Below are 27,342 nucleotides of genomic sequence, written 5' to 3'. Positions count from 1 at the left end.
ATCCTTTTTAAAATGATTTAAACTAGTGAAAACAGCCGATCTACAAGCACACAACGCCTCGCGGTGCGAGGCGTTGTGTGCTTGTAGATCTGCTGTTTTCACTACTTTTGTGCGACGGTCTTGTACAATGAAGCAAGGCTTTACTTTGCGAAAGAATGTACACATTTGAAACTTGGAGATACGAAGTTTCCACCCGACAAGGCGACAACGACGATATTCTGAAGAAAACCTGGAGACTTGACAGTCAGTAAACAGTGAGTAAAAAAGAAAATCCAAAATTTGCCAAAGCCAAGGACACAACATTCATCCGTGTACGGACATATTGATGACCCCTGCATAAGCGTCAAGACAAGGGAGACAGCCGGACGGCCTGGTGGATTGTGGGGGCTCCACACAAGGCCCCTGTTGCACAACCCCCTCCCTCCCACCCCAGTCAGGAGGAACGTTGCACAACCGGCCCTCCTGCTCTCTATCTGGGTCTAATCAATGCCTTGTGCGGCCCGTTGCTTCCAGCTGGAACTCTTTAGAGGAGGAGGGCTGTGTGTGGAGGGTTTTTTAGGGCCCATACCAATGGGAGTATCACGATTCCTTCGCTCCGCGGCCAACTTTCCTTTTGTCCAGAATCCCTGGGTTTCTGATGCCTGTGAAAAGTGTGTGTGCGCCGCTCTCCCTCCTCCTGTCCTCGCGGGTGTGTTTTTATTAGGATCCTTGTATTTACAGTTGCCTCCCTTTGGAACATGAGATGGCCAATATGCTGCTGATTGTCGGTGATTGATTTCCTGCTTGGAGTCGCACCAGGGGTTTTAATGTTGTTTGTGAAATATGCCCCCCCACACGCGCGCACACACACACACACACACACACACACACACACACACACACACACACACACACACACACACACACACACACACACACACACACACACACACACACACACACACACACACACACACACACACACACACACACACACACACACACACACACACACACACTCGCTGACAGGATGGACATGGTATTATTGCAGACCGTGTTCAATCCACCAAAGGTAGCCCAGGAATGCTTTCATAGACCTGTTATTTCAAGCTGTTATGTTATACTCATAGAAACAATCTTTTCTTTTTTTTAGCTTTTCCATTTGTTCCTTGTTCTCTATTTTGGGGGGGGAGCGATGATTACGCTCTTTATTTCTGTCCCCTCTTTCTCCCTCTCTGTGTCTCTCAATTCTTACACACACACACACACACACACACACACACACACACACACACACACACACACACACACACTTTTGTTCACTTCTCATTATACTGCAGAACCAAAGCATCAGTTCCATGTGGGCCGGGCCTTTTGAACCTCAGAGGATGTCATGGGGGAGAGGGGTTGGTGGTGGGATGGGGGGGGGGTACATTAGGCCCAGATGTCTGCAATGCTGTGTCGTGGAACCAGCAGTTCTCCGTGTCTGTTTCTGAGTAGCATGGTTGCCAGCACTGGGGCCTCCATCCATCCCAGCGGCTTGTTTTTGTCTGCAGAAATGCAGATCGCAAGAGAGAGAGAGAGAGAGAGAGAGCGAGGCAGAGCCCAGGGCTGTCTCTCTCTCTGTACGAAGTGCGAATCCCAACATCAAAGTTGTTCTGTGGATTAACTGTGAGAGGGAACCGTGGCAGTTTCAGTGGCTTTGATACTGTGTGTGTGTGTGTGTGTGTGTGTGTGTGTGTGTGTGTGTGTGTGTGTGTGTGTGTGTGTGTGTGTGTGTGTGTGTGTGTGTGTGTGTGTGTGTGTGTGTGTGTGTGTGTGTGTGTGTGTGTGTGTGTGTGTGTGTACACTGTGTGTGTACACTGTGTGTGTGTGTGGACAGTGTATTAAGAGTGCCCCTCCGAGAGGAAGCACGGTGGCAGCTGTTAAAACACACGGCAGCATGGGAGGCTGTCCGCCTGCAAGCTCCTCTCCCTGACCACAGCTGGGTTCCTCTGTGGGCCTGCGTCTCCTCCGCCCCCCCTTCCCCCTCCCCCCCCCGACACGCCCTCGCTCCCAGATAGTCTGCCATTGTCAGAGCGCTGGGGGGGGGGGGGAGTCAGCTGAGTGAATCGACTCAGTCGCCAACGCTAACAAGCATTAGCATTTCAAACCGCTCGACTCTCCCTAGTACCGCCCGTGTCCGGAGTGAAGGTCTTCATCTGCAAAGGCTTCCTCCTTTTGATCCCCCTGTGAGTTTAGGATTGTGAATCGGGAGGAGAATTAAAGGCTGGTTTATACTTAGTTGCGCGCCGGCGTCGCAGCAATGAAACGGGCTGATCAACAAGCCCAAAACTTGTCGCTGTACAATGCTTTGTGAGCTGGTAGATTGGCTGTTTTGGGTTCACGCAACAAAGCATACAGTAACTCAGGCTTCAGGGTTTGGGTTCAATGATTTACATATAATGTCGACGTATGTGCAATTAGGCAAATCTTTCCTTTTTGGAAGACCTTTACATGCATAAATATAAACTCAGTTTAACTGGATGAGTCTTCTATGTCTCTGCAGTTCAAATGTTTTGTGTTAAAGTGTCCTCAGAGTCATGCCATATAATCCGATATTACTTGAAAAGACCGAAGGACAATTTAGCCCGACTGATATATTGCTTCCTTGACTTTTGCTTCCTTGACTTGGATGTTCCCTCTTGACAGAATGACCCAATGCCCATCATTGATTTGAAAAACAGCCCGTAGAATAATTCAGCCTTCCATTTAATGTATCTCTTCTCTTTAAGGGGTGATAGATGTGATGTAGCACTAAGAGGCAACGATGTTGAATAAATATTTACTTTAAGTCTTTGACCTCTGTGCTATTAAGAAATCTTGCTGAAGTGTGTGTGTGTGTGTGTGTGTGTGTGTGTGTGTGTGTGTGTGTGTGTGTGTGTGTGTGTGTGTGTGTGTGTGTGTGTGTGTGTGTGTGTGTGTGTGTGTGTGTGTGTGTGTGTGTGTGTGTGTGTGTGTGTGTGTGTGTGTGTGTGTGTGTGTGTTAGTTTTACTACAGTATAAGCTACTATTTCATCCTGGAGGTAGTGTCTCCCTCCCCAGTGGGTGGTCATCGGGGCCGTGTTCTGGGTCAGCGGCGCTGATTGAGGTTCAGATGGCAGAGTGCTGGCCCTCAACCTCTTTTCTTCCTCTATCTGTCACTCTTTCTGTGTCCATCCCTCAGTCATTTCCTTGTTTGTCCTTAATCGAAGGCAGGGGTGGTGACAGTAATGCACCAACCTGTTGTATGCTGCCAGCGTCTAGTTGACAGCACCTCATTCATAACAATGCTCTTGTTTTTTGTTAGTTTTCTTTATTTCTTTTTTAGATTATTAGTTACCTGCAGGGCAACCAAACTATAGTACTTGTCTGACTTTATTCCATCCATCCATCTTCCAGCCCCTCCTAGATATCTTTTTTTTTTTGTTGCACTACTCCTCCCATAGCTTTGGTGGCACGAACTTAAGCCATATGTCAAATCGACCGTCTCGAATTAATTTTCTCCTTTGACTTTTCCCAAATATGGATATGATCTATCATAGATGTCTGACATCCTAGACCACATGAGACTGACACAGTATGTCCATATATGGGCATTCCAAGATATGGTCTTAATATTGATGACATCAGTGATCTCCATATATGGGCATGAAAGGGACAAGGACTGACACAGAGATCTCCATATATGGCCCTTAATTTATTAGTGAATACAATGTCCCCATTAACTTGAATGGGGAAAATTCAAATGGTAATCAAAATTAATTCGAGAAATTAAAAGTGTGACTCGCGTCACGGCAACCACACTTGCAATTGCCAAATTTCAATCGCATCTTTCTATTTATTATTATTTTTTTGTTTGTTTGTATGTAAGAAGGTGAGTCAGAGAGTCCGGCCTCCTGCTCAAGGATATTTGTGGCATTGTAGCATACAGTGGAAGGAAAGTAGAGTGAGGCATGCGATAGCATAGCGTGAGCTAGGATTCGAACCCACGCTGATATTTGTACAGTTCAGTATGGTGTTCTATTTATAGTATAGACAGTGGGTGTACAATCGGTAGCTCAACCCTTTTCCATTTAACTCCTCTCCTCCTCTCATCCGTTTCTATCTGCTCTATTCAAATCTCCTCTCCTCCTCTCCTGTCCGCTAACTGGTCTCTTGTCCTCTTTCTCCACCTCCCCCAGATGTGGAGCAGATGGCCATCGACTGGCTGACCGGAAACTTCTACTTTGTGGATGACGTGGACGACCGGGTGTTCGTGTGCAACAAGAACGGCCAGACGTGCGTGACCCTGCTGGACCAGGAGCTGTACAACCCTAAAGGCATCGCCCTCGACCCGGCCATGGGGTCAGTGCTGCACTGCATCCTACCTAGCTTCATCTTAACCCATTAAAACACAGTCCCTGCCAAAAATAACCCTTTCTATGTAACTCCCTGCCAGGCCCGATAATCCAGAGAATTTAATAATAAGCTTTAATTAAAATACTTTTTTTTATCGAAAACCGGAACTAAAAAAGCGGAACTAAACCTCTCGGAACGGTTTCTTCACGGACCCATTTGATCGCTGCACTATTACCATGGCAACCGGAAGCAGATCCTTCCATTCACTCACTGTTTAAACAACACAGGAGCTAGTTCTTGAACGGATGGTCGGTTTTTCAAAGTTTTTATTTTTATTTTGAAGCTGTGGACAACGTAAACACGCACGATTCATGGTTGGGGTCCGATCGTGCACGACAGATATTCTCGCGACCACGTTAAAAGGTAAGAGAAGAAAGGCAGTGAGCTACATATAGGGAAATTCTCGTGACTATCGGGACTTGCACCCAATGAGTTAAGAGGGACGCATCTGTGTCATTTTAGTTTTTAACCACTTTAAACTATTATTTTAGTCTTTGGCTATTCAAAGATAGCAGCTATACAAGCTCATCTATATCTACTATTTATTTATTTTATCTGTAAAATGTCTGCAAATCTTTGAATTTATAAATATATTATGTATATATAAGCAAACATTTACATTTTTTTAAAGCGAACATTTTGAGATGGGGGTCCATGGCCAAATACATATAATTTAGGGGATCCTTGACGTGAAAAGGTATAAGCACCACTGATATAGCAGGGGTGCTGTGGCAGTGGTGTTCTGTGGCAGTTTTCTCGGGCGGAAGGGATCTAATGATGGGACATTGTGCTGACTAAGCAGACAGACGGCTGTCGATGCACTTCCTCCAAACGGAAGGACAGACAGACGTTTGCACATCACGCATATATAGGATGGTCACTGATGCAGAAGCGCAAGCGTGCGCAGGCACACACACACACACACACACACACACACACACACACACACACACACACACACACACACACACACACACCTGGAAAAGAAACATGACCCTTTGTCCAGTTTCCTGACCCTTGCCCAAGAACACGGCATGTGCTCAAAATGTCGTTCCTTATTTGGCGGTATCACTTCTCTTATTTTATCTTCCTGGAGGCACGTGTTGATGCATCAGCGTAACCACACATTGTGCTCATTAATGGAATAAAAGTGTCATCATTTCCACTGAGCAGGTCAATTTTGACGCACGGAAGAAGGAAGTGCAGCAATGCAGTCCCTGCAGTCACGTTCACTTTGTCTCTCCATCTGAAGCTTGAAAATACTATTATGTCGTACGATGCGGTCCCGTACCAAAACATCTATCTACAAGGTCACTTCAGCTTGGAGATGGGCTGTTTTTTCGGTGTGTGACTAGGCTGCTCACAATTATCACATAATCGTCTAATCGCAATTATTTTGCATAATCATCATAATCATTTCCATGTTGAGAAATGTTCATATAGTTTCAAACACTTTCAAAAAGTAGTGGAAATAGCAGATCTACAAGCTCACAGCGCATCGCATCACAATGTATTTTGTATTCATAATATGCTCCAGTGTTCAGCGACAAAAAACACAATTAAATCCTTAATCGCAATTATTTGTGTGACAATTAATCGTCACGTAAAATGTTATAAATGTGACATCCCTATGCGTGACACCATCATACGATGAAGTAGTGTCAAACCAGCACCCCCCCCCCACACACACACACACACACACACCCCCCAAAAAGCAACAACAACTACTGACGTCTTGATGTCTCCATCATTTCCCTGCAGGAAGGTGTTCTTCACAGACTACGGGTCCACGCCCAGGGTGGAGCGCTGCGACATGGACGGCCAGAACCGCACCAAGCTGGTGGACAGTAAGATCGTGTTCCCCCACGGCATCACCCTGGACCTGGTCAACCGGCTGGTGTACTGGGCCGACGCCTACCTGGACTACATCGAGGTGGTGGACTATGAGGGCAAGAACCGACACACCATCATCCAGGGTCTGCTGGTGAGGGGTGGACGGATGGACAACACGCATACGTAGATGGACAGACAGACAGACTGACTGTAAAAAAATCACCTGCATTAAGGCCCTTTCCCACTGGACGCGATAACGATAAAAATATATTGTTTTCAATTTAAAGGAGTAATTCACCCCCAAAATGACTTTTTTTTCTATTGATTACTCACGCCATGGAGTCTTGAGTTCAATAATATTTGTTGGTTTTTGTCGCATTCCTAAGAAAAATATCGATTATAGTAAACTTACCCTGACTGTTTCCCCATCCAGTGCCATGTCTTTGGGTCCCCATCCAGGGCCATGCATTCGGGTCCCCATCCGGAATCAATGGGGGTAAATTTACTGTAATCACATTTCTGTCTTAGGAATGCGAGAAATTCAAAAAGATATTATTGAACTCAAGTCTCCATGGCATGAGTAATCAATAGAAAAAAAGTCAATTTGGGGGTGAACTACTCCTTTAAGTGGATGGCAGTGTCCACACAATAACGATAAAGCCGTCATAATTGATGTGAACGCCGACATATAATTATCGTTATCTTTATCACGTCCGGTGGGAATCAAGCTTTCGTACAACAAGTGTTCGTATTTTAGATTGTTATTAGAGAAACGAAAAGACGAGTTAATGATTGGAATTGATGGCTTTACTGTGTATGGTAGATACATAACAAACACTGCATAAATGCACTGTGTAACACGCACAAAAAGTGCACACACAAGGATACGTGCACATACAGTATATGGACCACAATGGAAGCAAGCCACCTGCTAATCCTGCTAACAAATATTCAATCAATCGATACATAAATCAAACAATCAAGAAACACCTACAGTAAGCGTTCACCCTTCCTTAAAATGTTGGATCTGTTGAGTTGCCACAACGACAAAAACATAGCACGAATACACTCCCCCCCCCCACCGACTTCTCCACCATCTCTCCTACGAGAATATAGAGTGTCTGTGGTTGCTCAAACAAAACTGCCACCGAGTCATTGATTTATTTTCATCGCGTTTTCCAGTTGTCCTCTAGTATATATCTCGAGGCAAGAGAGTCACTCTCTCAAGGGGATAACTCCTTTTTATTCCCTTGATTGATATTACTTAAAGAGTGTGTGATGTCCCTGGCCAGTGCCTCTCTAAACATATTAGTCTGGCCGTAGCGAACGCTTGGCTCGCTCTCATAGTAGACTAATGATCGTAATGAAATCAAGGGCTGCAGTGGTGCAGGGGGAGGGGAGCAGGAGGGGGGGGGCTGTTTAATATGATCCCAGCCCATACATCTCCCTGACAGTAGAGGAGAGCGCCGCAGAACAAACCCTTATAAAAAAAAGGAGAAAAGCCTTGTCTGTTAAATGCCAGATGGGAAGTTGAGCTATGCTGCCATGCGCCAAGTTTACACAAACACTATCTATCTCATGCTCTTCTCTCTCTCTCTCTCTCTCTCTCTCTCTCTCTCTCTCTTTCTCCTTAGATTAGATACTGATTTAATAGCCTGCGATGAGGAGCTCAAAATCGCCCAAAGTCTTGCCAAAGATGCACGCACGAGACACAAGAGGCATTATGCAAGCCGTTAGTCATGCACTGTGGGTGCTTGTGTTAATAACAGCGGTGAGGATGTGGTATTAGTCATTTAGTTGATACGCTACTTAAAAAATGTATCTCTGTGCCCTTGATAGATTGAGCATCTGTACGGGCTGACGGTCTTTGAGAACTACCTGTACGCCACCAACTCTGACGAGGGCAACCTCAACCCCAAGACCAGCGTGATCCGAGTCAACCGCTTCAACAGCTCCGACTTCCAGGTGGTGACCCGGGTGAACCGGGGCGCTGCGCTGCACGTCTACCACCAGAGGCGCCAACCTCCAGGTATGCACCCGCCACTGACCCTGTCCACGTGGCATGTCACGGTGCCATGCGCTGTGTGAGCTTGTACATTGGCCATTTTAATGATTATAATTATTTGATTTGATTTTTCTTTTTGGCGGGAGGCATTTTTTGCCTTTATTTATTCCACAAGTTTCCAATGTCCCATCGTGCATTGCACTTAATGCGTGCGGCAGTTCCGGCGTCGTAGCCAAGTGTGATCTACAAGCTCACAACGGTTGCATGTGCGACGCGACGTGAGCTTGTATGTCAGCTGTTCTTCGGATAGTAAATTCTCGCGGAAACAGGTGGATAGTTTGATACTGTAGATAGACAGGAAACAGGAGAGAGAGATGTGGAGAGACATTCAGGTACTTATGTGCCTTGACTGCTGGACCATGGCCCAAGCCCATTTAGACTATTATTATTATTATTATTTTTAAGATTTTGTAAAGTTTTACAATGCCATGTCAAAAATAGGGACCCAAGGTTGAAAGTGGGTAAAGACCTCAATGGAAACAAGTCCACTGGACCTTTGTGTTGTGATCCTTTTAGACTAAGTGTATGACTGTACTCGTGCTGTTTGCATTTCTGTCTAATAAAGTATTCAATCAAAGCAAAATGGGTGCCTTGTTGTGAGTACGGTCAAGTGGGCACATTTTATAATCTCTCTCTAGAACTGGTTGGCAACAGGCCATTTCAAAGTGCCATTTCATATTGATGTTGATTTAATTCTTAGGCTCCATAAAAACAAAAACAAAGCAGACTGGCGACATGTTCGCTCACTCAGGGTCAACGTATCTATTGGTTCAGGTCCTCCCATGTTCCTACCATTTGATATGATGCTGATTTAGTTTGCAGCGCCCTGCCGTGCAAACAGCGTTTCCTAGAGTTTGTGTATGTCAGTGATTCTAAATCAGTGGTCCGGGGACCACTAGTGGTCCTTGAGGAGGTGCCAGGTGGTCCCCAGCTAAATGATGGGGATTTGTTAACCAAATGGATCCTTATAGATCTTTATTGTTAAACAAATAGTGTAAAATGTAAAATGAAAACCAAATGGACCCATAAGGGTAATTTTACACTCTCAAGAGTTAAATTATTGTGAAACATCTGCATTACTCAATTTAAAAGAAGTCTACACAATTAGAGAATTTTATTTTATTTTGACCAACATTTTCCTGTTATCCCTTGTGCACAAAATCCTATCCAATGATTGGTCTGAGAGGCAAAATCTCATCAAACGGTGGTCCGTGGCTGAAATGCAGGATACATAATGGACCTTAGGGCATTCACCAAATATTCGAATATTCGAATATCAAAGTCACTATTAGACGTTGTTCACCGAAGTCGAATATTCTTTTTTTTTTTTTTCTCTCTTTAAAAAATATATAGTTTATAAAGCGTGGCTAGATAGGAAGTCATAAGAATGAGTTGTCAATGCCCCTGGTGGATGCATTTGTAAATGCTCTATACCAGGGGTTCTCAAATCTTTTTAGGCTGTGACCCCCAAAATAAACATATTTGAACTGGGGACCCCCACCCTGACAAGCACTGAATTGTAGGTATTACATTTAATGTGACTCTGTTCCACAGATGAATATTGTGAAAATTGCGAGGCGTTGTGAGCATGTAGATCGGCTATTTTCACAATGTTCGCCTCTTGCTTACTTAATATTTGACAGTTTGGCCAGTCCTGTCGAATATTCGACTATTCGAATACTTTGAGGAAGAATAATTCGAATACTAAAAATCACTTTTCGTGAATGCCCTAATGGACCTTGATATGAAAAAGCGTTGAAAACCATGTGGTGTGTACATTGTTGTCTCCATTGTCAGTGCGGAGCCATGCGTGTGCCCTGGACCAGTTCAACAAGGCAGGAGGCTGCTCAGACATCTGCCTGCTGGGGAACAGCCACAAGACGCGCACCTGCCGCTGTCGCTCCGGATTCAGCTTAGGCAGCGACGGCAAGTCCTGCAAGAGTGAGTAAAATAACAGTCCTCTATGAGAAGAGACGGATGGTCGAGGATTAGGCCTGATTTGTACTTAGTCGCATTACAGGGTATGAAAATGTGTTTTCCCACTTCCACCAGTCAAGTCTTATGTCTTAGAGTACTTCTTTTATGTTTATTGCAGAGGATTTCGTTTGATTATTATTCTGTCTTGAGAAGAGGCAAACAAACTGTGTTGGTATTACAGTAAAGTGTTGAATCTTGAATATTGGAATGTATCGTGCCAAGTACAAACATTAATGTAACAATCTGTGACTGCCATCCTAAACAAACCCAGCCCCCAAAATACAGCAAATGCAGTAAAACAAAAAGCTAAAAATACAACAGAATTATTGTTATTTTTGGTGGTGGGACTACCCTTTTGTCTATGTTTTGTATGACGGGGCCTTCAATAATATATCATTTAACCCATTCAGAACGGGTACACATATTGTGGATCATTATGTTATGCTTTAACTAATGAAAAATAGCAGATATACAAGCTCACAGTGCGGCACCGAGTGCCGCGCTGCGAGCTTGTATATCTGCTATTTTTGAAAAATCGTGAAAATTTGAATTTTGACCCGATTCTGTAAGTGTCTTTTGAATCCTTCTAAGATTTTTTGAAAAACCCATGTTTTTATGTCAGCAATCTGGCCAGCCATCGTCAAAGAAAAGGTCCTTTTCACTTAAATGGAGCTCAGTTAGTCTGTTCTTGAGAGACTGCTATGTCAGTGGTGCTCAAACCTTTTCATGTGAAGGACCCCCAAAATGATATGTATTTGGCCGTGGACTCCCATCTCAAAATATTTAGTTCCAGGGACCCCCCAGAAGCAAAATTTGAGTTAAAAACGTTCGCTTTGAAAATACATATATTCAAAGATTTGCACACATTTTCACGACTTTTTCAAAAATAGCAGATCTACAAGCTCGCAGTGAGCTTGTATGTCTTGTATGTCTGCTATTTTTCACTGGTTAAAGCATTCAATAACTCAAGGCCTAAATGGGTTAAAACCTTTCTCCTACTGCAGAGCCAGACCACGAGTTGTTCCTGGTGTATGGTAAGGGTCGTCCTGGCATCATCCGGGGCATGGACATGAACGCCAAGGTCCCAGACGAGTACATGATCCCCATTGAGAACCTGATGAACCCCAGGGCTCTGGACTTCCACGCCGCCAGTGAGTTCATCTACTTCGCCGACGCCACCAGCTACATCATCGGCCGACAGAAGATCGACGGCACGGAGAGAGACACCATCCTGAAAGAAGGTGAGGAGGGTCAAGGATGCAATCTGCCCCCGCTCGTTTTTCTCTTTTTACGTGACTGACCTGTAGCATCTTAGGATGTGTCTTTCATTCGGTTGACGTTTTAATCGCGTTTCTGTTGTTGAACGTTGTTGGAACGTTATGAATAAAAATTACGTTTCTGTTTGGCTTTGAGTCTTCGGGTTCATATGACAAATAAAACACATTTAATTAATTTATACTTAAAAAAGAAATCGACAAGCTTGTGGATCTGCAACTTCCAAATATTTTTGGAAACATGGAAATGATTATGACGATTATTCAAAACAAAATTGTGACTCTCTCAAATCATTCCCATTAGGCGATTATGTATTAATTTTGCCCTAATAGGCTCCTGGGAACAATATTTATGAATATAGTTTAATGTTGTATATTTTTTGGGGGCACTTAGTGCCTCACGGCAAGTTTGCATGTTCTCCCTTTAGTTTCCAACAGGCACTCTGGTTTCCTCCCGCATCAAAAGGACATGCATGTTAGTTAGGTTACTCCTGCCCAGTGCCCTTGAAGGTACTGGCATTACAACTGGACCTGGTCCCCGAGCGCTGCTCACTGCTCCTAAGAAGTTAAGATGGTTCAAATGCAGAGGACACAATTCCCCAAGGGGATTATAAAATTACCTTTAAACTCACCTTTACAAACTATATTTAGTCCTCAGTTAAAGGCTACATTCCTTGTTGGTTATTACACCCGCGTTCAGTGTTGTGGCGGTATTGTTATCGCTGGTTATCACAGCGATATCTCTTAACGGTTTTATTCCTATTTGGATCAAACGTGGCACATGAGTTGTGGGTATTGTCAGAACCTGGGTTACTGATATTTCGAGCCATGTTTTGACCTTGTGTCACACCAATGCCACATAGTGTCATGGGTGTAGCATCTCTCTGTGAGTGCATTTCAATTATGATCTACCTTTTTAAGGACAATATGATATATTTTTTCTCACCTTGTTTCAGGCATCCACACAGTAGAAGGCATAGCGGTGGACTGGATGGGAGGTAACCTCTACTGGACAGATGACGGGCCCAAAAAGACCATCAGCGTTGCCAGGTTGGAGAAGGCCTCCCAAACCCGCAAGACGCTCATCGAGGGCAAGATGACCCACCCGCGTGCCATCGTGGTCGACCCCCAGCACGGGTGAGACATCGGTGCAATATCCACTGCACCTAACCTATCTCAGTGGTCGTCATTAGAGACAGTAGTGCCATGGTCGCTGCCCATCGGGGGTGGCCGCTTATTCGATCGACTTGACACTCAACACTGCACGTCCTCGTGTCCTCAGCAATACACCGGCCTAGTGTGAAGTCAATCAGATGAGACAGAGATTACTGAAATGTATAGATGAACATAATTACTGCCTTTATGTCCCTCGACCTTACAGTATGTGAAAGTAATTTGGATTACTGTCTTGCAGCAGCTGATAAACCAAATCACACTTTCATTAGAGATACTATGATGATAACCTTTTGCTTCTATAGGTTTCCTTTGTTCAAACCTTTATAACTTCCAGAGAGCGAGAGATATTTATTTGAGTAGACATGAAGCTGACAGCTTTCCTCCTGTGCACCAGATGGATGTACTGGACAGACTGGGAGGAGGACCCGACGGTGAGCAACCGAGGCAAGATCAAAAAGGCCTGGATGGACGGTTCCAACCACCAGGTGTTCCTGACCAGCAAGACGGTGCTGTGGCCCAACGGTCTGAGTCTGGACATCCCCCAGGGGATCCTGTACTGGGTGGATGCCTACTACGACCGCATAGAGATGGTGTACCTCAACACCACCGAGCGCAAGGTGGGTGAACCAGTGATTTATGGGAAGTTGGAAGATGGCGTCTTCGCTAGGTATTTCATGAGTGTTTTGCAATAACCGTATTAGGGCTGGGAAAATATATCAATATTATATACAGTACATAATATGATATGAGACTAGATATCGTAATGTGATAAGGCATAAAGGACCGTTTACGCTAAACACTATAACTATAAAAGATAATTATAAGTATATTGTTCACCATTGTTGTTTTTTTACTAGTTGGTGTGAACTCTGCCATCCACTTGGCCTAGAACAATGTTTAAAACTCTACTGTATCTTTATAGTTATAGTGCTCAGTGTGAATGGCCCTTGTTGTCTTGTCCTTGTTTTAAAGGCTACATTACAGTGAAGTTATGTAAATGTCTGAACTTACCTGCCCTTTCTATTAGTTGGCTTTACCCAATATACAACATTTTACGCAATATTGTCGTATTTGTTAAAATATATATATACTAGGTCCTTACCCGTCCTCCTTACCCGTTACCATTTGAAATAGTTAATATAAAAAAAATAAAAAATAGGTAGGCTAAAATGTCATGCATTGTTTCACCAATCAAGAGTTCAATCAAGGGTTAGGGTTAATCAATTATCTGCTCTTCCCCTTCTTCTCTTCAACCTCCCTCTTCTTCCCCATCTCTTCCTTGGTGTGCCCCTTCTTGGGAGGAGGAGATGCTCCTGAAATTTAATATTTTTCCATCACCGGATACATCATCATCTCCCCTTTCTTGGAAGCAGGAGATGCTCCTGGACTTTAGTTTTTCACCATCTTTATAGTTTGCTTATAGTTTTTCATCATCTTTATAGTTTGCTTAGAGCCATGTGTGTTTGCATAACCTTCAGTATGTGTGAGGTGATTTCATTCATATCCTCCAGTGGACTAATGCTGAACACCACCACAGACCGGATGTCCTGGGGGTCCCCTCCTCTACTTCTTCCTTTCCTCCTCCTCCTCTTCTCTTCCGTCCTCTCTTCCCTCCTCTGACATCACTAATGATATCACTGATGAAATCACTGGTTGTCTAACTATTATATGACATCACTGATGACATCATCAGTGATGGTTAGGATTAGGGTTTGGGTTAGTTTGGTGGTCGATCCAAAGGGTGTTGGACCTAATGACATGTTACCTTCCTCGTTTATAGTATGACATCACTAATGATATCACTGGGTTTCTAACTATTATATGACATCATTGATGACATCACTGATGACATCACTGGATATTATATGACATCACTATCATCGATGACATCACTGATGACATCATTGATCACATCACTGACTGTAAACTATTTCTAACTACTATATGACTGATACTGATGACATCACTGGGTTTTTAACTATTATATGACATCATTGATGACATCACTGATGACATCATTTGGTTATAACCATTATTGACATCATCGATGACATCACTGGTGACATCACTGGTTTTCTAACTATTATGACATCATTGATGACATCACTGATGACATCACTGGGTTTCTAACTATTATATGACATCATTGATGACATCACTGATGACATCATTGGGTTTATTACCATTATATGACATCATCGATGACATCACTGATGGTATCACTGGTTTTCCATCTATTATATGACATCACTGATGACATCACTGATGACATCACTGGACATTATATGACATCACTGATGACATCATCGATGACATCACTGATGACGTCATCGGTGATGTCATCACTGATGACGTCATCGATGACATCACTGGATGGGACGGACGGACGGACGGACGGACGTACGGACGGACGGACGGACGGACGTACGGACGGACGGACGGACGGACGGACGGACGGACGGACATTTGCTCGTTTATAGTATGATATATTGCCGGGCCATTGTAACAGTCATTAAATACCTCGCCAATATAGCAAGTATCTCGTTCATTGTGACACGGGCATAATTAAGTGTGCTGCTTCTTGATTGGCCAGGTGGTGTACGAGGGACAGGAGCTCAACCACGCCTTTGGCCTGTGTCACTACAAGCAATTCCTGTTCTGGAACGAGTACCGCGGCGGCAGCATCTACAAACTGGACCAGGCCACCAAGACCGTCACCCTGCTCCGCAACGAGAGGCCACCCATCTTTGAGATCCGCGTGTACGACGCACACCAGCAGCAAGGTAACCTGTCACCTCCACCAGTCCATATCATCATCATCATCATCATCATCATCATATGATCCATCCTAGTAGGGCATTCACGAATAGTGATTTTTAGTATTCGAATTATTCGACCTCAAAGTATTCGAATAGTCGAATATTCGACAGGACTGGCCAAACTGTCAAATATTAACTCATTTAGTGCCACCCTAGTCACCACTAGAGGGCGCCCAGTGGCCATAGAAAATCCCATAGAGATATGCTGGTATATGCAGAAGCCCTGCAGCCATGACTTGCCTGAACACTTTCCTTTGTGCATGTACAGGAAGAGGATGAAGTTAGCTTGAAGTTAGCTATTGGCTACCAAGCATTTTAGAAGCCTTATTTTCGTCAACTTAGCCATGATTAAACCTTGCACACCTCATGCATGGGAAAAAAACAGAGAAGAATGAGCTCTAAAAAATCCAATGCAATCCTGGATTGCATTGGAGTGGATTTGTGCAGTTTGTTCACAGCTTTCAAACAAAAAAATCCGATTGGAAATCCGTTCAGGCATTCTTGAGATAATCGCCATTATGTTTTACATGTTATGTAAACAAACATGGCTGCCCTGTATGTTAGATGGGGTTGTATGGGGGTGGAACCTTATTATTATAGCTCTATGGGTGGAACATGCAAAATCGCGATTGAAATCATGTTCACTAGATTTGATGGGGTCCAAAAAAATAAATAAAAAAAAAATGTTTCAATTTTTTTTTTTTTTTTTTTTTTTAATATCCCGAACTAGTTCGGGATAGGCACTCTGGGATGCGATAATATATCCCGAACTAATTCGGGATAGGCACTCAATGAGTTAAGTAAGCAAGAGGCAAACATTGTGAAAATAGCTGATCTACATGCTCACAACGCCTCGCAACGTGAGGCGTTGTGAGCATGTAGATCGGCTATTTTCACAATATTTATCTGCGGAACCGAGTCACATTAAATGTTATACCTACAATGTAATACATACAATTCCAAGTGCTTGTCAGGGTGGGTGGTCACCAGTTCAAATATGTTTGTTTTGGGGGTCACAGCCTAAAAAGGTTTGAGAACCCCTGGTATAGAGCATTAACAAATTCATCCACCAGGGGCATTGACAACTCATTCTTATGACTTATCTAGCCTATCTAGCCACGCTTTATAAACTATATATATTTTTAAAGAGAAAATACAAATAAGCAAATATTCGACTTCGGTGAACAATGTCGAATAGTGACTTTGATATTCGAATATTGGAATATATGCTGAATGCCCTACATCCTAGTGAGCTCAGCCTGTGTTGTGCACTAGTGCCTGTCACAGTTATTACATAACCGTCTAATTGCTATTATTTGTGATGGTCACAATTCTTTTTGCATAATCATTAATCATGTATCATGTTAAGAAATGTTCATACATTTTCAAATACTCCCTTTGTGATGTGTATTTCTGCTATTTTTACAAATAAAATGATATCGTAATTTCAGTTATTTGTCATATCTGCCCTGTGCAATATTTGATTACGAAGCCTAAAAGGCCAAACTAAATTACTAAAACGAAATGAAGTTTTCCTTCATATGTTCCAATGTTCAATTCCAAAAACACAATTAAATAGTTTTGTCGCAATTATTTGTTTGACAATGAATCGTCATGATCAAATGATTAATTTGTAATCGTGACAGCCCTAGTTTGTAGCCTTTGCTTATAATAATGCCTTCTAACATCAGTATGTCATCTCTCTGTTGTGCTGTGTTGTGTATCTGCAGGTGCCAATGCGTGTCGAGTCAACAACGGCGGCTGTGGCAGTCTGTGTCTGGCTATACCTGACGGACGGTCCTGTGGCTGCGCCGATGACCAAATCCTGGATGCCAACAATGTCACCTGCAAATGTACTTACTAACTTTTTACAATGTAAAAAGATCGATCTGAGAAAGTTGTGGAAAATTCATTACTCAGCAGGAGCTGAGGGCTGTTACACTGCTCGGCTTTCCTCCCCTAACGCAATCTATACTTTATATCTGTGCCGCAGCTGGGGAAAAGGTTCCAAGAACCTTTGTCGCACCAATATTGTTATAGCCATGAAAGGGGACAAAAGATGACCTATGCTGCGCCACAAAGCTTTGCTGTGTTCTGCTGCTCGGGGATGGTCTCTCGGTAACCCTCCCTGTCCTCTCCTCCCCCAGCAAACCCTTCCTACGAGCCTCCGCCCCAGTGCCAGCAAGGGGAGTTCGCCTGCAAGAACAACCGCTGTATCCAAGAGCGCTGGAAGTGTGACGGGGACAACGACTGTCTGGACAACAGCGACGAAGCCCCTGAGCTCTGCCGTGAGTGTGCCCCGTCGTCGCCACGGTTACACAGCAACACACGGGGATAAACACAGCTCTGTTTCAGATCGCAGGCTAAGGAGAGATGACAGAGTGCTAACTGTAGTTTCCAAGATTGTCTCTTTCCATTTGGTGTAATGGTGCCAGTACTCCCCTGGCCATGTTGCTCTTCATTAAAAGATAGTGAACTCCAGATACTTCCATTCATTGATGTCACATCTTTAGAGGTTCATAAACTAATTTCACCGGATAAATGGCACGATATCAAATGTTGAATATTATTGGAGACAAAACGCAGTTGTCATGGTGTTATGCTAGCCCAACGAAGCTAACAAGGCTAATACTCTCAATGTACCGTGTACGCACAGCTTGGGCGCATGCCATCCCCTTCATCTCACAGCCCTTCTGTATCACTTCCTGCACTTTGTGTTTTCCCTTTGCTCTCCAGACCAGCACACTTGCCCAACCGACCGTTTCAAGTGCCAGAACAACCGCTGCATCCCTGTGCGCTGGCTGTGTGATGGTGATAATGACTGTGGCAACGATGAGGATGAATCCAACACTACTTGCTCTGGTAAGCGCACGCACGCATGCATGCACGCACACACACCATTGCAGTTGCTGACGTCATGTCACGTCCTCATGCCTACACACAGTTGGGGGAGGGGGACAACAGTGGCTCAGGAGGTAGAGTGGCCGTCTAGGAATCAGGAGGTTCCCTGTTCGATCCCCTGCTGTGTGTCGTAGTGTCGTTGAGCACTCCACTGAACCCCCTAAATTAGTGGAAACCATTTTTTTTAGATCAATACCCAAATGTTAAGACATCTGCCCTGGACTCAAACTAGTGAAAATAGCAGATCTACAAGCTCTCAATGCATCTCAAATTATTTGATAATAATTATTAAATTGTTCTTTTATTAAAATTGTTTTAATCCATTTAGACCGGTTTTGACCAATACGTTGTTATATCTTTTCAATCCAGGAACACCTGTGTCTCATTAGTTGTTGCTATACACATAGAATTAGAAACATAATTTATTTGTAATTTTTTTGAATACGAATTTGAAGGTTTTCTGAAAACTTAAAAAAGTTTAGGTTTTAGAATCGGCCTCAGGTCTAAATGGTTGTGATTATTATTATTTTGTTTTTTACAATTTTTTTCAATCTTAAAAAATAAGAGAGGGAGGAGAGAAAAAAAGGAATATTAATTTGGGTTTGCGACCAAAGCATGGGCCCTGACCCACTGTTTGGGAAACGGTGCCCTAAACACGTCAGATGAGCAGGTGGATGCCTGGCATGGTTTCCTCCGCCGTCGATAAGGTGTGAATGTATGTGTGAATGAATGGGAGGATACAACATGAATTACAAAGCGCTTTGGTGAACGGTGCTGTCTAAAACTGAGGTTCCATTTCCCATCTCCCTGCAGCTCGTACGTGCCCACCCAACCAGTACCCCTGCGCCAGCGGCCGCTGCATCCCCATCTCCTGGACCTGTGACCTGGACGATGACTGCGGAGACCGCTCGGATGAACCAGACTCCTGTGGTGCGTCTTTAATACCACACTTCACTGTGCCTTAGCTCTCCCTGTAGTTTGGTTGGTTAACTCATTCCCTGCTAGGCCCGATAGTCCAGAGAATTTCCCGTTTTTGAAAAAAAAAAAAAAAAAAAAGTTTTGGACCCCAAAAAATGTAGTAGGCATGATAGCAATCGCGAAATTGCATGTTTAACCCCCATAGCAACCCCATCTTTCAAACATGGCAGCCATCTTTGTTTACATTTTAGGAAAACATAATGGCTGCTAGTTCATGAATGCCCGAACGTATTTCCATTCGATTTTTTTTGTTTGAAAGCTGTGAGCAATGTGCACACACGTGGTGCATGATCTAGGCATGGACATGACATTATCAGTGCACTATGAATTACATGGAAGTCTATGGAGACAGAGGCATATGGAACTACAAAGGTATTTGCAAATGGCGGGGTATGAGTTGATGTGCTACCATGTTTAAAGTATTTTTATTATAGAAAAGAAAAGAAAATAACAAAAAACAAAGGCAGTCGAACTAAGCTAATCGGACAACGCCCCTTCCATTCTTAGATAATTATACCCATAGTGATTATGTCAATTGCACTGTATACATTTGATGCAACAAACCTTTAATATACACAAAGAAATAGTCCCATACTAAATGGAACTTGCCTTTAACATTGTTAATGTGCTACCATGTTATCTTTATGAATAATATGTTATCCCCCCTACCCAGCTTACCCAACCTGCTTTCCACTGACCCAGTTCACCTGTGCCAACGGGCGCTGCATCAACGTCAACTGGCGCTGTGATAATGGTGAGTAAGACCTTCGTCAATCTGTCCAACAGGATGGACTGGCCAGCAGCAATTTCAACGTAGACCCCATTAACACCTGAGGACCCCATTCTATAAATGTCTTCTAAATCCTAATGGTTTTCTGAAAGATATCAGTGGTTCTCATACTTTTTAATGTAAAGGACCCCTAGAATTATATGTATTTGACAGCGGACCCCCATCTCAAAATATTTTGTTCCAGGGACCCCAAGAAAGAAAGATTTGAGTTACAAATGTTTGCTTTCCAGCAGTGTTGTTTTTGACAGCAAACTTTGATTTAGTTTTAGTCATAGTCTTTTGAATAAAAATGTAATTTAGTTTTAGTCATAATTTAATCACCTGAAAAGTATTAGTTTTAGTCTAATTTTAGTCGACTAAATATCATAAGATTTTAGGCGACTAAATCTACAGTTGATTTAGTCGACTAAAATGTTTTTGGGCAGGCCTTGATGGCATCATAATGACTGATTTTACACTTGTTTGTGTGCTGAAAAAAGCAGATATACAAGCTCACAACGCGTCGCGCTGCGACGCGTTGTGAGCTTGTAGATCGGCTATTTTCAGCACGCAACACCTGAGAGCAACCAAACATAAAATTACTCTCTTCTCCACTAGTCTAGTTTTTATTTTGTTGACGAAATTGTCAATATATTTAGTATTAGTTTTAGTTACCACAACTTATTTTTTGTTTAGTTTTTATTTAGTTTTCGTCAGTGAAAAAAACACAGTCGACAATCATTTTTCGCCATAGTTTTAGTCGACGAAATCAACACTGCTTTCCAGGTCTAAAGTTGTTAACTTTTGTGTGTGTGTGTGTGTGTGTGTGTGTGTGTGTGTGTGTGTGTGTGTGTGTGTGTGTGTGTGTGTGTGTGTGTGTGTGTGTGTGTGTGTGTGTGTGTGTGTGTGTGTGTGTGTGTGTGTGTGTGTGTGCGCGCGCCGCCATCCAGACAACGACTGCGGGGACAACAGTGACGAAGCAGGCTGCAGCCACTCTTGCTCCAGCGTCCAGTTCAAATGCAACAGCGGCCGCTGCATCCCGGAGTACTGGACGTGCGACGGCGACAACGACTGCGGAGACTACAGCGACGAGACGCACGCCAACTGCACCAACCAGGGTGAGGAACGCCGCCCCCTGCTGTCCCCGGCCGGTCACAATAGCATGACCAGACTGTGAAGCCAAGGGGTTTATTCTAGCACTGTGTTGTCTCATCTCTCTCCATGCTAGGGATGGGACCATAAGCCATGTTATCGTTTGTCGTGATGAAAAAACACTCACGATAATCGTATCGTGGAGATTTAATTTATCGTGATATCGTCCTCCGTCATGCACTGGGATAAATTCACCTTTTATTTGCCGAGCTGCATATCCGGTACCATTTAAACCCTCTATTGGTAAAACAAACTTCTAATAGCCACAACTTTCCAACATCCCATCGTGCATTGCGCAGAAGTTGCACAGAGCTTCCGGCGCCGCAGCCGAGTGTGATCTACAAGCTCACAATGGTTGCATCTGCGACGCGACGTGAGCTTGTATGTCTGTGTTAACCGGAAGTGTGGTGCAACAAATTCTCCAGTAACCTCCCGCGGAAAGAGGCGTATACGTTTTTTCTCTCTCTACCAAATCTTTCTGCCAAGAATTTGCGACGCGTTGTGAGCTTGTAGCTCCGCAATTTTTTGGCAAACGTTCCTTCCCAGGATAATGGATGTTGGGGATGTTTCGATTATCGCGATAATATTGTAAATCACGATTTCTTTGGTCACAATAATCGTGATATGACATTTTCATATCGTCCCATCCCTACTCCATGCATGTAGATAAATTACATTCCCACACAGAGATGACTGTTGTTGACAAACGTGTTCGACACCGCATTGCCACTTCTGGTGGCTGCGCCTCATCGTGGCGCTCTGGCCTGTGTTGTGTATCATCATCACTGTGTTTACGCGCTCTAGAGAAGTTGTCACAACGAATGCCGTCTCCAGTCGCTCCAAGGGGCCCCCGCTCCCTGCCGCATGCCTCCGCCTGCCGCGTTCATAGAAACTCCCAGCTACCACTTAGAACAAATCTTCTACGTCGCTGCACTCGGAACGTGTTTACGCTCTGCGGCCGGCTAAGATTTGAGCCTTGTTTCAAACAAAGCCACACTCGCACAATGCGCCTCTTCATCTTGGCTTGCACAAGCGCTGCAGATGTTTTCGCTGCAGTTCATGGGAGTTTTCGCATCGGCAGAGAGGAAAATGGCCGGAGGTTTAGTTTTTTTGGCGCGGGCCGCCTTAGGAAGTGTGGGTTAACCAGGCCGCGGTGCCCACTGAGACGGAGCGTTTGGCTGTGGCCAACGCTGCGTTTGGGTCAGGTCAGGCCAGGCGTGGAGGCTGTCTCATGAGAAGTTTCAGTAAAGGCGTCTCCTTATTCTCTCTCAAACGCCGCTCCTTCCTCTGCTCTTGTTGAGGACAGAGAGAGAGGAACTAATAGCTTGGCAGTTGTCCTGATGACCCTGGAATGGTGTGTTTGGCAGTGCAAAAATATGTGTTTGTTTATGCAGTGTGTGCGTGTGTGTGTGTGTGTGCGCGTGTGTGTGTGTGCGTGTGTGCATGGAGATATGTCTATGGTGAGGTAGGTGCCACTTCATTTGGACTGATTCTAAACCCATTCCTGTTGAGTCACAGCATGCTGCACTTGAACCTGCTGGTCTAATGAGCAGTCTGTGCCGTGTGTGTGTGTGTGTGTGTGTGTGTGTGTGTGTGTGTGTGTGTGTGTGTGTGTGTGTGTGTGTGTGTGTGTGTGTGTGTGTGCGTGTGCGTGCTGTTACACTGGGCCTTCCTTCTGGAAGTCATTAGTTGTGGAGGAAAAGCAATACTATTGCCTTCTTCCTCCCTCATATTGTGTTCAGCGCTGAAAGGTCCCAGACCCGCTTCCTGCTCAGCTGTGCCCAGCACTCACCTTTGCCATGAAGGGATGTCATTATTACTACATCTTTAAGAGCAGCCTTTAATCTGACCGTGACATCAATCAATGCGGTGTGGGAGGACATCCTGGCCCTCTTGTCAGGAGGCCTGTTATTCCGTCTCGGTGAAGTCCCCCGGTGTTTATGGACCCTCGCGGCCGGGTCCACAAGGAGTTTTGTCATGGGCTGAAACTGTGCTCTGTCTGCGCCTCTGCTATTCACTAAAAACCATGATAACACTTGACTTCCTGTTTTCCGGTGCAGCCACGCGCCCTCCAGGCGGCTGCCATGTAGACGAGTTCCAGTGCCGGATGGACGGCCTCTGCATTCCCATGCGCTGGCGCTGCGACGGAGACACGGACTGCATGGACCTGAGCGACGAGAACAACTGCGAAGGCGTCACGCACATGTGCGATCCAGCAGTCAAGTTCAGCTGCCGAGACTCCGGTGAGGACATCCTCCTCGTCCGGTCAATCTACCGGGGGGGTTAAAGCGTCTTGAGCCTGTTTAACAGTGCAGGCCAAATAACTTCCCAGATCAGTGGGTCTTGTTGAGAGTTGAGAAAGAGATGAAGCAGGGACCCCCACAACCTTTTCGTAGCTTCCATATAGTTTCATCGTTTGACAGCACAATCATCAGTGTATTTTGGATTCATGTCGGTTTGTGTTTTCAGATATTTAACCACTTGAACCTTCAATACTTAGGCCTTATAAACTTGACCTTTCACTCTGTACGTAGTGTGCTTTTTACCCTCTACTGTACACCAAACCTCTTTGCCGAAAATAGCCGATCTACAAGCTCACAACGCCACAAGAAGGCCTTGTGAGCTTGTAGATCTGCTATTTTTGGCTATATAATATGGAACTTAGGGTTCAAGTGGTTAATATAAAGAAGGAGAACAAAAAGTTTCTATCACACAAAGATTTGGAGGACCCCCTGTAGTAACTCTAAGGACCCCCTAGGGGTCCCCGATCCGTGTTGAAGACCCCTGTCCCAGATTATAATGTTGTGTTGGTCCTAGACATCTGTAGCCAGACTCGGACTCATCTGAGGTCTCCACCTACTCAACCCAACTCAAATGTTATTTTTAGAGCTCATTCCCAAATGACACACCAGGGCAAACAACAATGACACAAATAGAGAATACACAAATACATGCAGCAATTTGAAGAAGAAACAAAGCATACATGGCAAAAACAGGTTAAAAATGTACAGAAGAAAATAGAGTAACAGAGTAATAGCTATGCTCAAAAGCCAGGGAGAATAAATGTGTCTTCAGTAACTATTAAAGAAATCCTATGGATTGGGAGGCTCTAATATTGAATGGCAAGCTATTCCAGAGCCTCGGGGCAGCCGCAGCAAAGGCTCGTCCCCTCTGTGTATGTACAAATATATGTTCATCCATTATGCATCTTTGTAAAAAAAAAATTTAAATGATGTACTAGGGACATAAAAGAGTTCTATTTGTATGTGGATATGCAGAATACATAAACGAAGAAGATAATTGGTTTTGACCCTCGCAGTGGATGGGATTGATTTCCCTCGAGAGCAGAAAAACCTGATTATGTATCGTCTCTCTCGGTTGGAAACCTCATATGTCCAAAACCTTGCAGGATTCAAATCGAAAAGCATCAAAAGTAGCAGATCTACAAGCTCAAAACGTGTCGCTTAGCGCCTCGCTTTGAGCTTGCGGATTTGATAAATTTGTGTGACGTTGTTGATGACCGAGTAGGGCGTTCATTTATGAAATGCAAAACAAACAAAAAGGTTGAATATGAGATAAGAGGTTTCTGCCCGACATTGACGATATTATGCACAGGAATTGCATTGAAGGTCAATGATGTGTTTGTGTATGATGTGCCCTCAGCCCGCTGCATCAGCAAGGCCTGGGTGTGTGACGGTGACAGCGACTGCGAGGACAACTCTGACGAGGACAACTGTGAGGCACTGGTGTGTAAACTGTCCCACCACGTCTGTGCCACCAATGACTCCATCTGTCTGCCCGCCGAGAAGCTGTGTGACGGCACGGACGACTGCCCCGATGGCTCCGACGAGAAACTCTGTGGTAAAACACTACTGTAGTTTAATCAGCCATTCTCAAGCGTTTTCATTACTGGAACCCTCAGTTTGTTATCCATTTGGCCCCATTTCATATGAGTGTTTTTACTCCAATCTACAGTACATTGTAAAATCCTCAGTGTTAATTGATTTCAGACTGTACCAAACGGAACACTTTTTGAGGGTCAATTTGGTTTCTAATAATCCTTTAGCTGGAAGCCACACAAGGGGCCAGTGGTCTAAACTCTGAATCATGCACAAACGATCTTCTTATCTGCATCTCTCAAAGACCATACACACACACACACACATTGAGGCTGTTTTATTAGAAGGTCCCTGGTTCCCCATGCCCCCGTCTTTGTGTCGAAATGTTCTTTGAGCAAGACACAGCTAACTGCTTTCCGAGCGCTGTATTAATAGTGCCCACTGCTCCTAATATTTAGGATGTGACAGAGGACAAATTTCGCATTATGGGGGGGCACGGTGGCGTAGTGGTTAGTGCTTCGCCTCACAGCTCACAGCGTTCGATTCCCGCCGAGGGACGCTGTGGGTGCTGGGGGCGTGTTCCTCCTTCCGCGTCATCAGCGCCCACACCCTAGGTGGGGTTGGCGATAGGGCCTTTCTGTGTGGAGTTTGCATGTTCTCCGTGTCTCCTAGGGTTGATACCCTCACAAAAACATGCAGTAATCCTGGTTTCAATAATGCCTCCCCCGGGTCAGCCGGGGCGCCTGATGGAGGGGAAAGGAACTGATTGGAAGGAATAACGTGTTCCTTCCACGTGCTACGTCCATCCCAGGGAAATCCCCCCTGTCAGGTGAAAAGAAACAACTTGGACTACCCTTGCATTGAAGGAAGCATGAGGTTTGTCCGTTGTCTCCCCAGGCGCGGCAGAGGGAGAGCAGAGCCCAGGATTACATAGGCAATTGGCACTGGGTGAAAATGGGTTACAAAATCGTGGGATAAAAATTATAGAAAAAATGAAAAAATCGCATTATGTGAAAATTTGCTGTGACAAAAAAAAATACCCCCTTTCCCATCATGCCACACTTCTCCTGTTCCACAGACCTGTGTTCATTGGATAATGGCGGCTGTAGCCACAACTGTAGCATCATCCCTGGCGAGGGCTTCATGTGCTCCTGTCCCCTGGGCATGGAGCTGGGAGCAGACAACAAGACCTGTCAGATCCAGAGCTTCTGCGCCAAGCACCTCAAGTGTAGTCAGAAGTGCGAACAGGAGAAATCCAGCGTCAAGTGTTCCTGCTACGAGGGCTGGGAGCTGGAGGCCGACATGGAGAGCTGCAAGAGCACCGGTGAGGAGACAGAGATGGGGGAGCCGGGGCGTCTTTAAATTTAGGCCTAGAATTATTGAATGCTTTAACCAGTGAAAAATAGCAGAGATACAAGCTCACGAGCTTGTAGATCTGCTATTTTTGAAAAAGTCGTGAAAATGTGTACACGAACGTTTGTAACTTAAATGTGTCTTCTGGGTGATCCCTGGAACTAAATATTTTGAGATGGGGGTCCGTGGCCAAATAAATATAATTTTGGGGGTCCTTCACATGAAAAGGTTTGAGAACCAGTGACATAGTAGTCTCTCAAGAACAGACTAACTGAGCTCCATTTAAGTGAAAAGGACCTTTTCTTTGATGATGGCTATAGCCAGATGGCTGACATAGAAACATAGGTTTTTCTGCTATTTTTCAATAGTTAAAGCATAAAATAATGATACACGTAATGTGTACCCGTTCTAAATGGGTTAAAAAGACAGGGAAGCCGGGCGGGGAGGGTGATATTGGTCATTGCACATACTCCTATTACAGGCTGGGGCGGCCCCTGTCAGCGGGGAGTGTTAGAGTAGTCCTCCCGGTGGGGGCTCCTCACTGGCTGGGTGACAACACAGAAATGTGTGCGGGGAGGAACTCATTGGCATAAGGACTAAATGTGTGAGGTAATAATTGGCTACTCCAAATAAAATAAAAAAATATATATGACAGACATGGATAGAGACATTTTGGAAAATGAGAAGAAGAATGAATTGTGAAATGTTCCTTCCTTCCTTCCTACAATATGTCTGCTGTCTGTAATACATACACGCATTTTATCTTCTAGTAGCTCTACAGCACAGTTCCTACTGCGTAAATCCCATT

General features: G+C 44.4%; 1 protein-coding gene across 2 annotated transcripts in view; it reads left to right on the top strand.

Annotated features, from left to right (window-relative positions):
* lrp1ab (low density lipoprotein receptor-related protein 1Ab) overlaps nucleotides 1-27,342 on the top strand; it is a 194,103-nt gene that overhangs the window by 74,756 nt on the left and 92,005 nt on the right. For both annotated transcript variants that reach the window (XM_080734198.1, XM_080734197.1), the window contains exons 7-23: nucleotides 4,182-4,344; nucleotides 6,160-6,382; nucleotides 8,071-8,260; nucleotides 10,094-10,237; nucleotides 11,278-11,514; nucleotides 12,504-12,684; nucleotides 13,118-13,340; nucleotides 15,317-15,506; nucleotides 17,273-17,395; nucleotides 17,690-17,830; nucleotides 18,279-18,404; nucleotides 19,257-19,373; nucleotides 20,095-20,175; nucleotides 21,141-21,308; nucleotides 23,403-23,585; nucleotides 25,006-25,203; nucleotides 26,260-26,505. In XM_080734198.1, the coding sequence (XP_080590324.1) occupies nucleotides 4,182-4,344; nucleotides 6,160-6,382; nucleotides 8,071-8,260; nucleotides 10,094-10,237; nucleotides 11,278-11,514; nucleotides 12,504-12,684; nucleotides 13,118-13,340; nucleotides 15,317-15,506; nucleotides 17,273-17,395; nucleotides 17,690-17,830; nucleotides 18,279-18,404; nucleotides 19,257-19,373; nucleotides 20,095-20,175; nucleotides 21,141-21,308; nucleotides 23,403-23,585; nucleotides 25,006-25,203; nucleotides 26,260-26,505 (2,934 nt within the window). The remainder of the gene's footprint in view (nucleotides 1-4,181; nucleotides 4,345-6,159; nucleotides 6,383-8,070; nucleotides 8,261-10,093; nucleotides 10,238-11,277; nucleotides 11,515-12,503; nucleotides 12,685-13,117; nucleotides 13,341-15,316; nucleotides 15,507-17,272; nucleotides 17,396-17,689; nucleotides 17,831-18,278; nucleotides 18,405-19,256; nucleotides 19,374-20,094; nucleotides 20,176-21,140; nucleotides 21,309-23,402; nucleotides 23,586-25,005; nucleotides 25,204-26,259; nucleotides 26,506-27,342) is intronic.

The sequence above is a fragment of the Nannobrachium achirus genome, assembly GCF_963921795.1.
Source record: "Nannobrachium achirus genome assembly, chromosome: 9".
NCBI classification, from domain to species: Eukaryota; Metazoa; Chordata; class Actinopteri; order Myctophiformes; family Myctophidae; genus Nannobrachium; species Nannobrachium achirus.
This window is presented reverse-complemented; position numbering and strand designations above follow the sequence as displayed.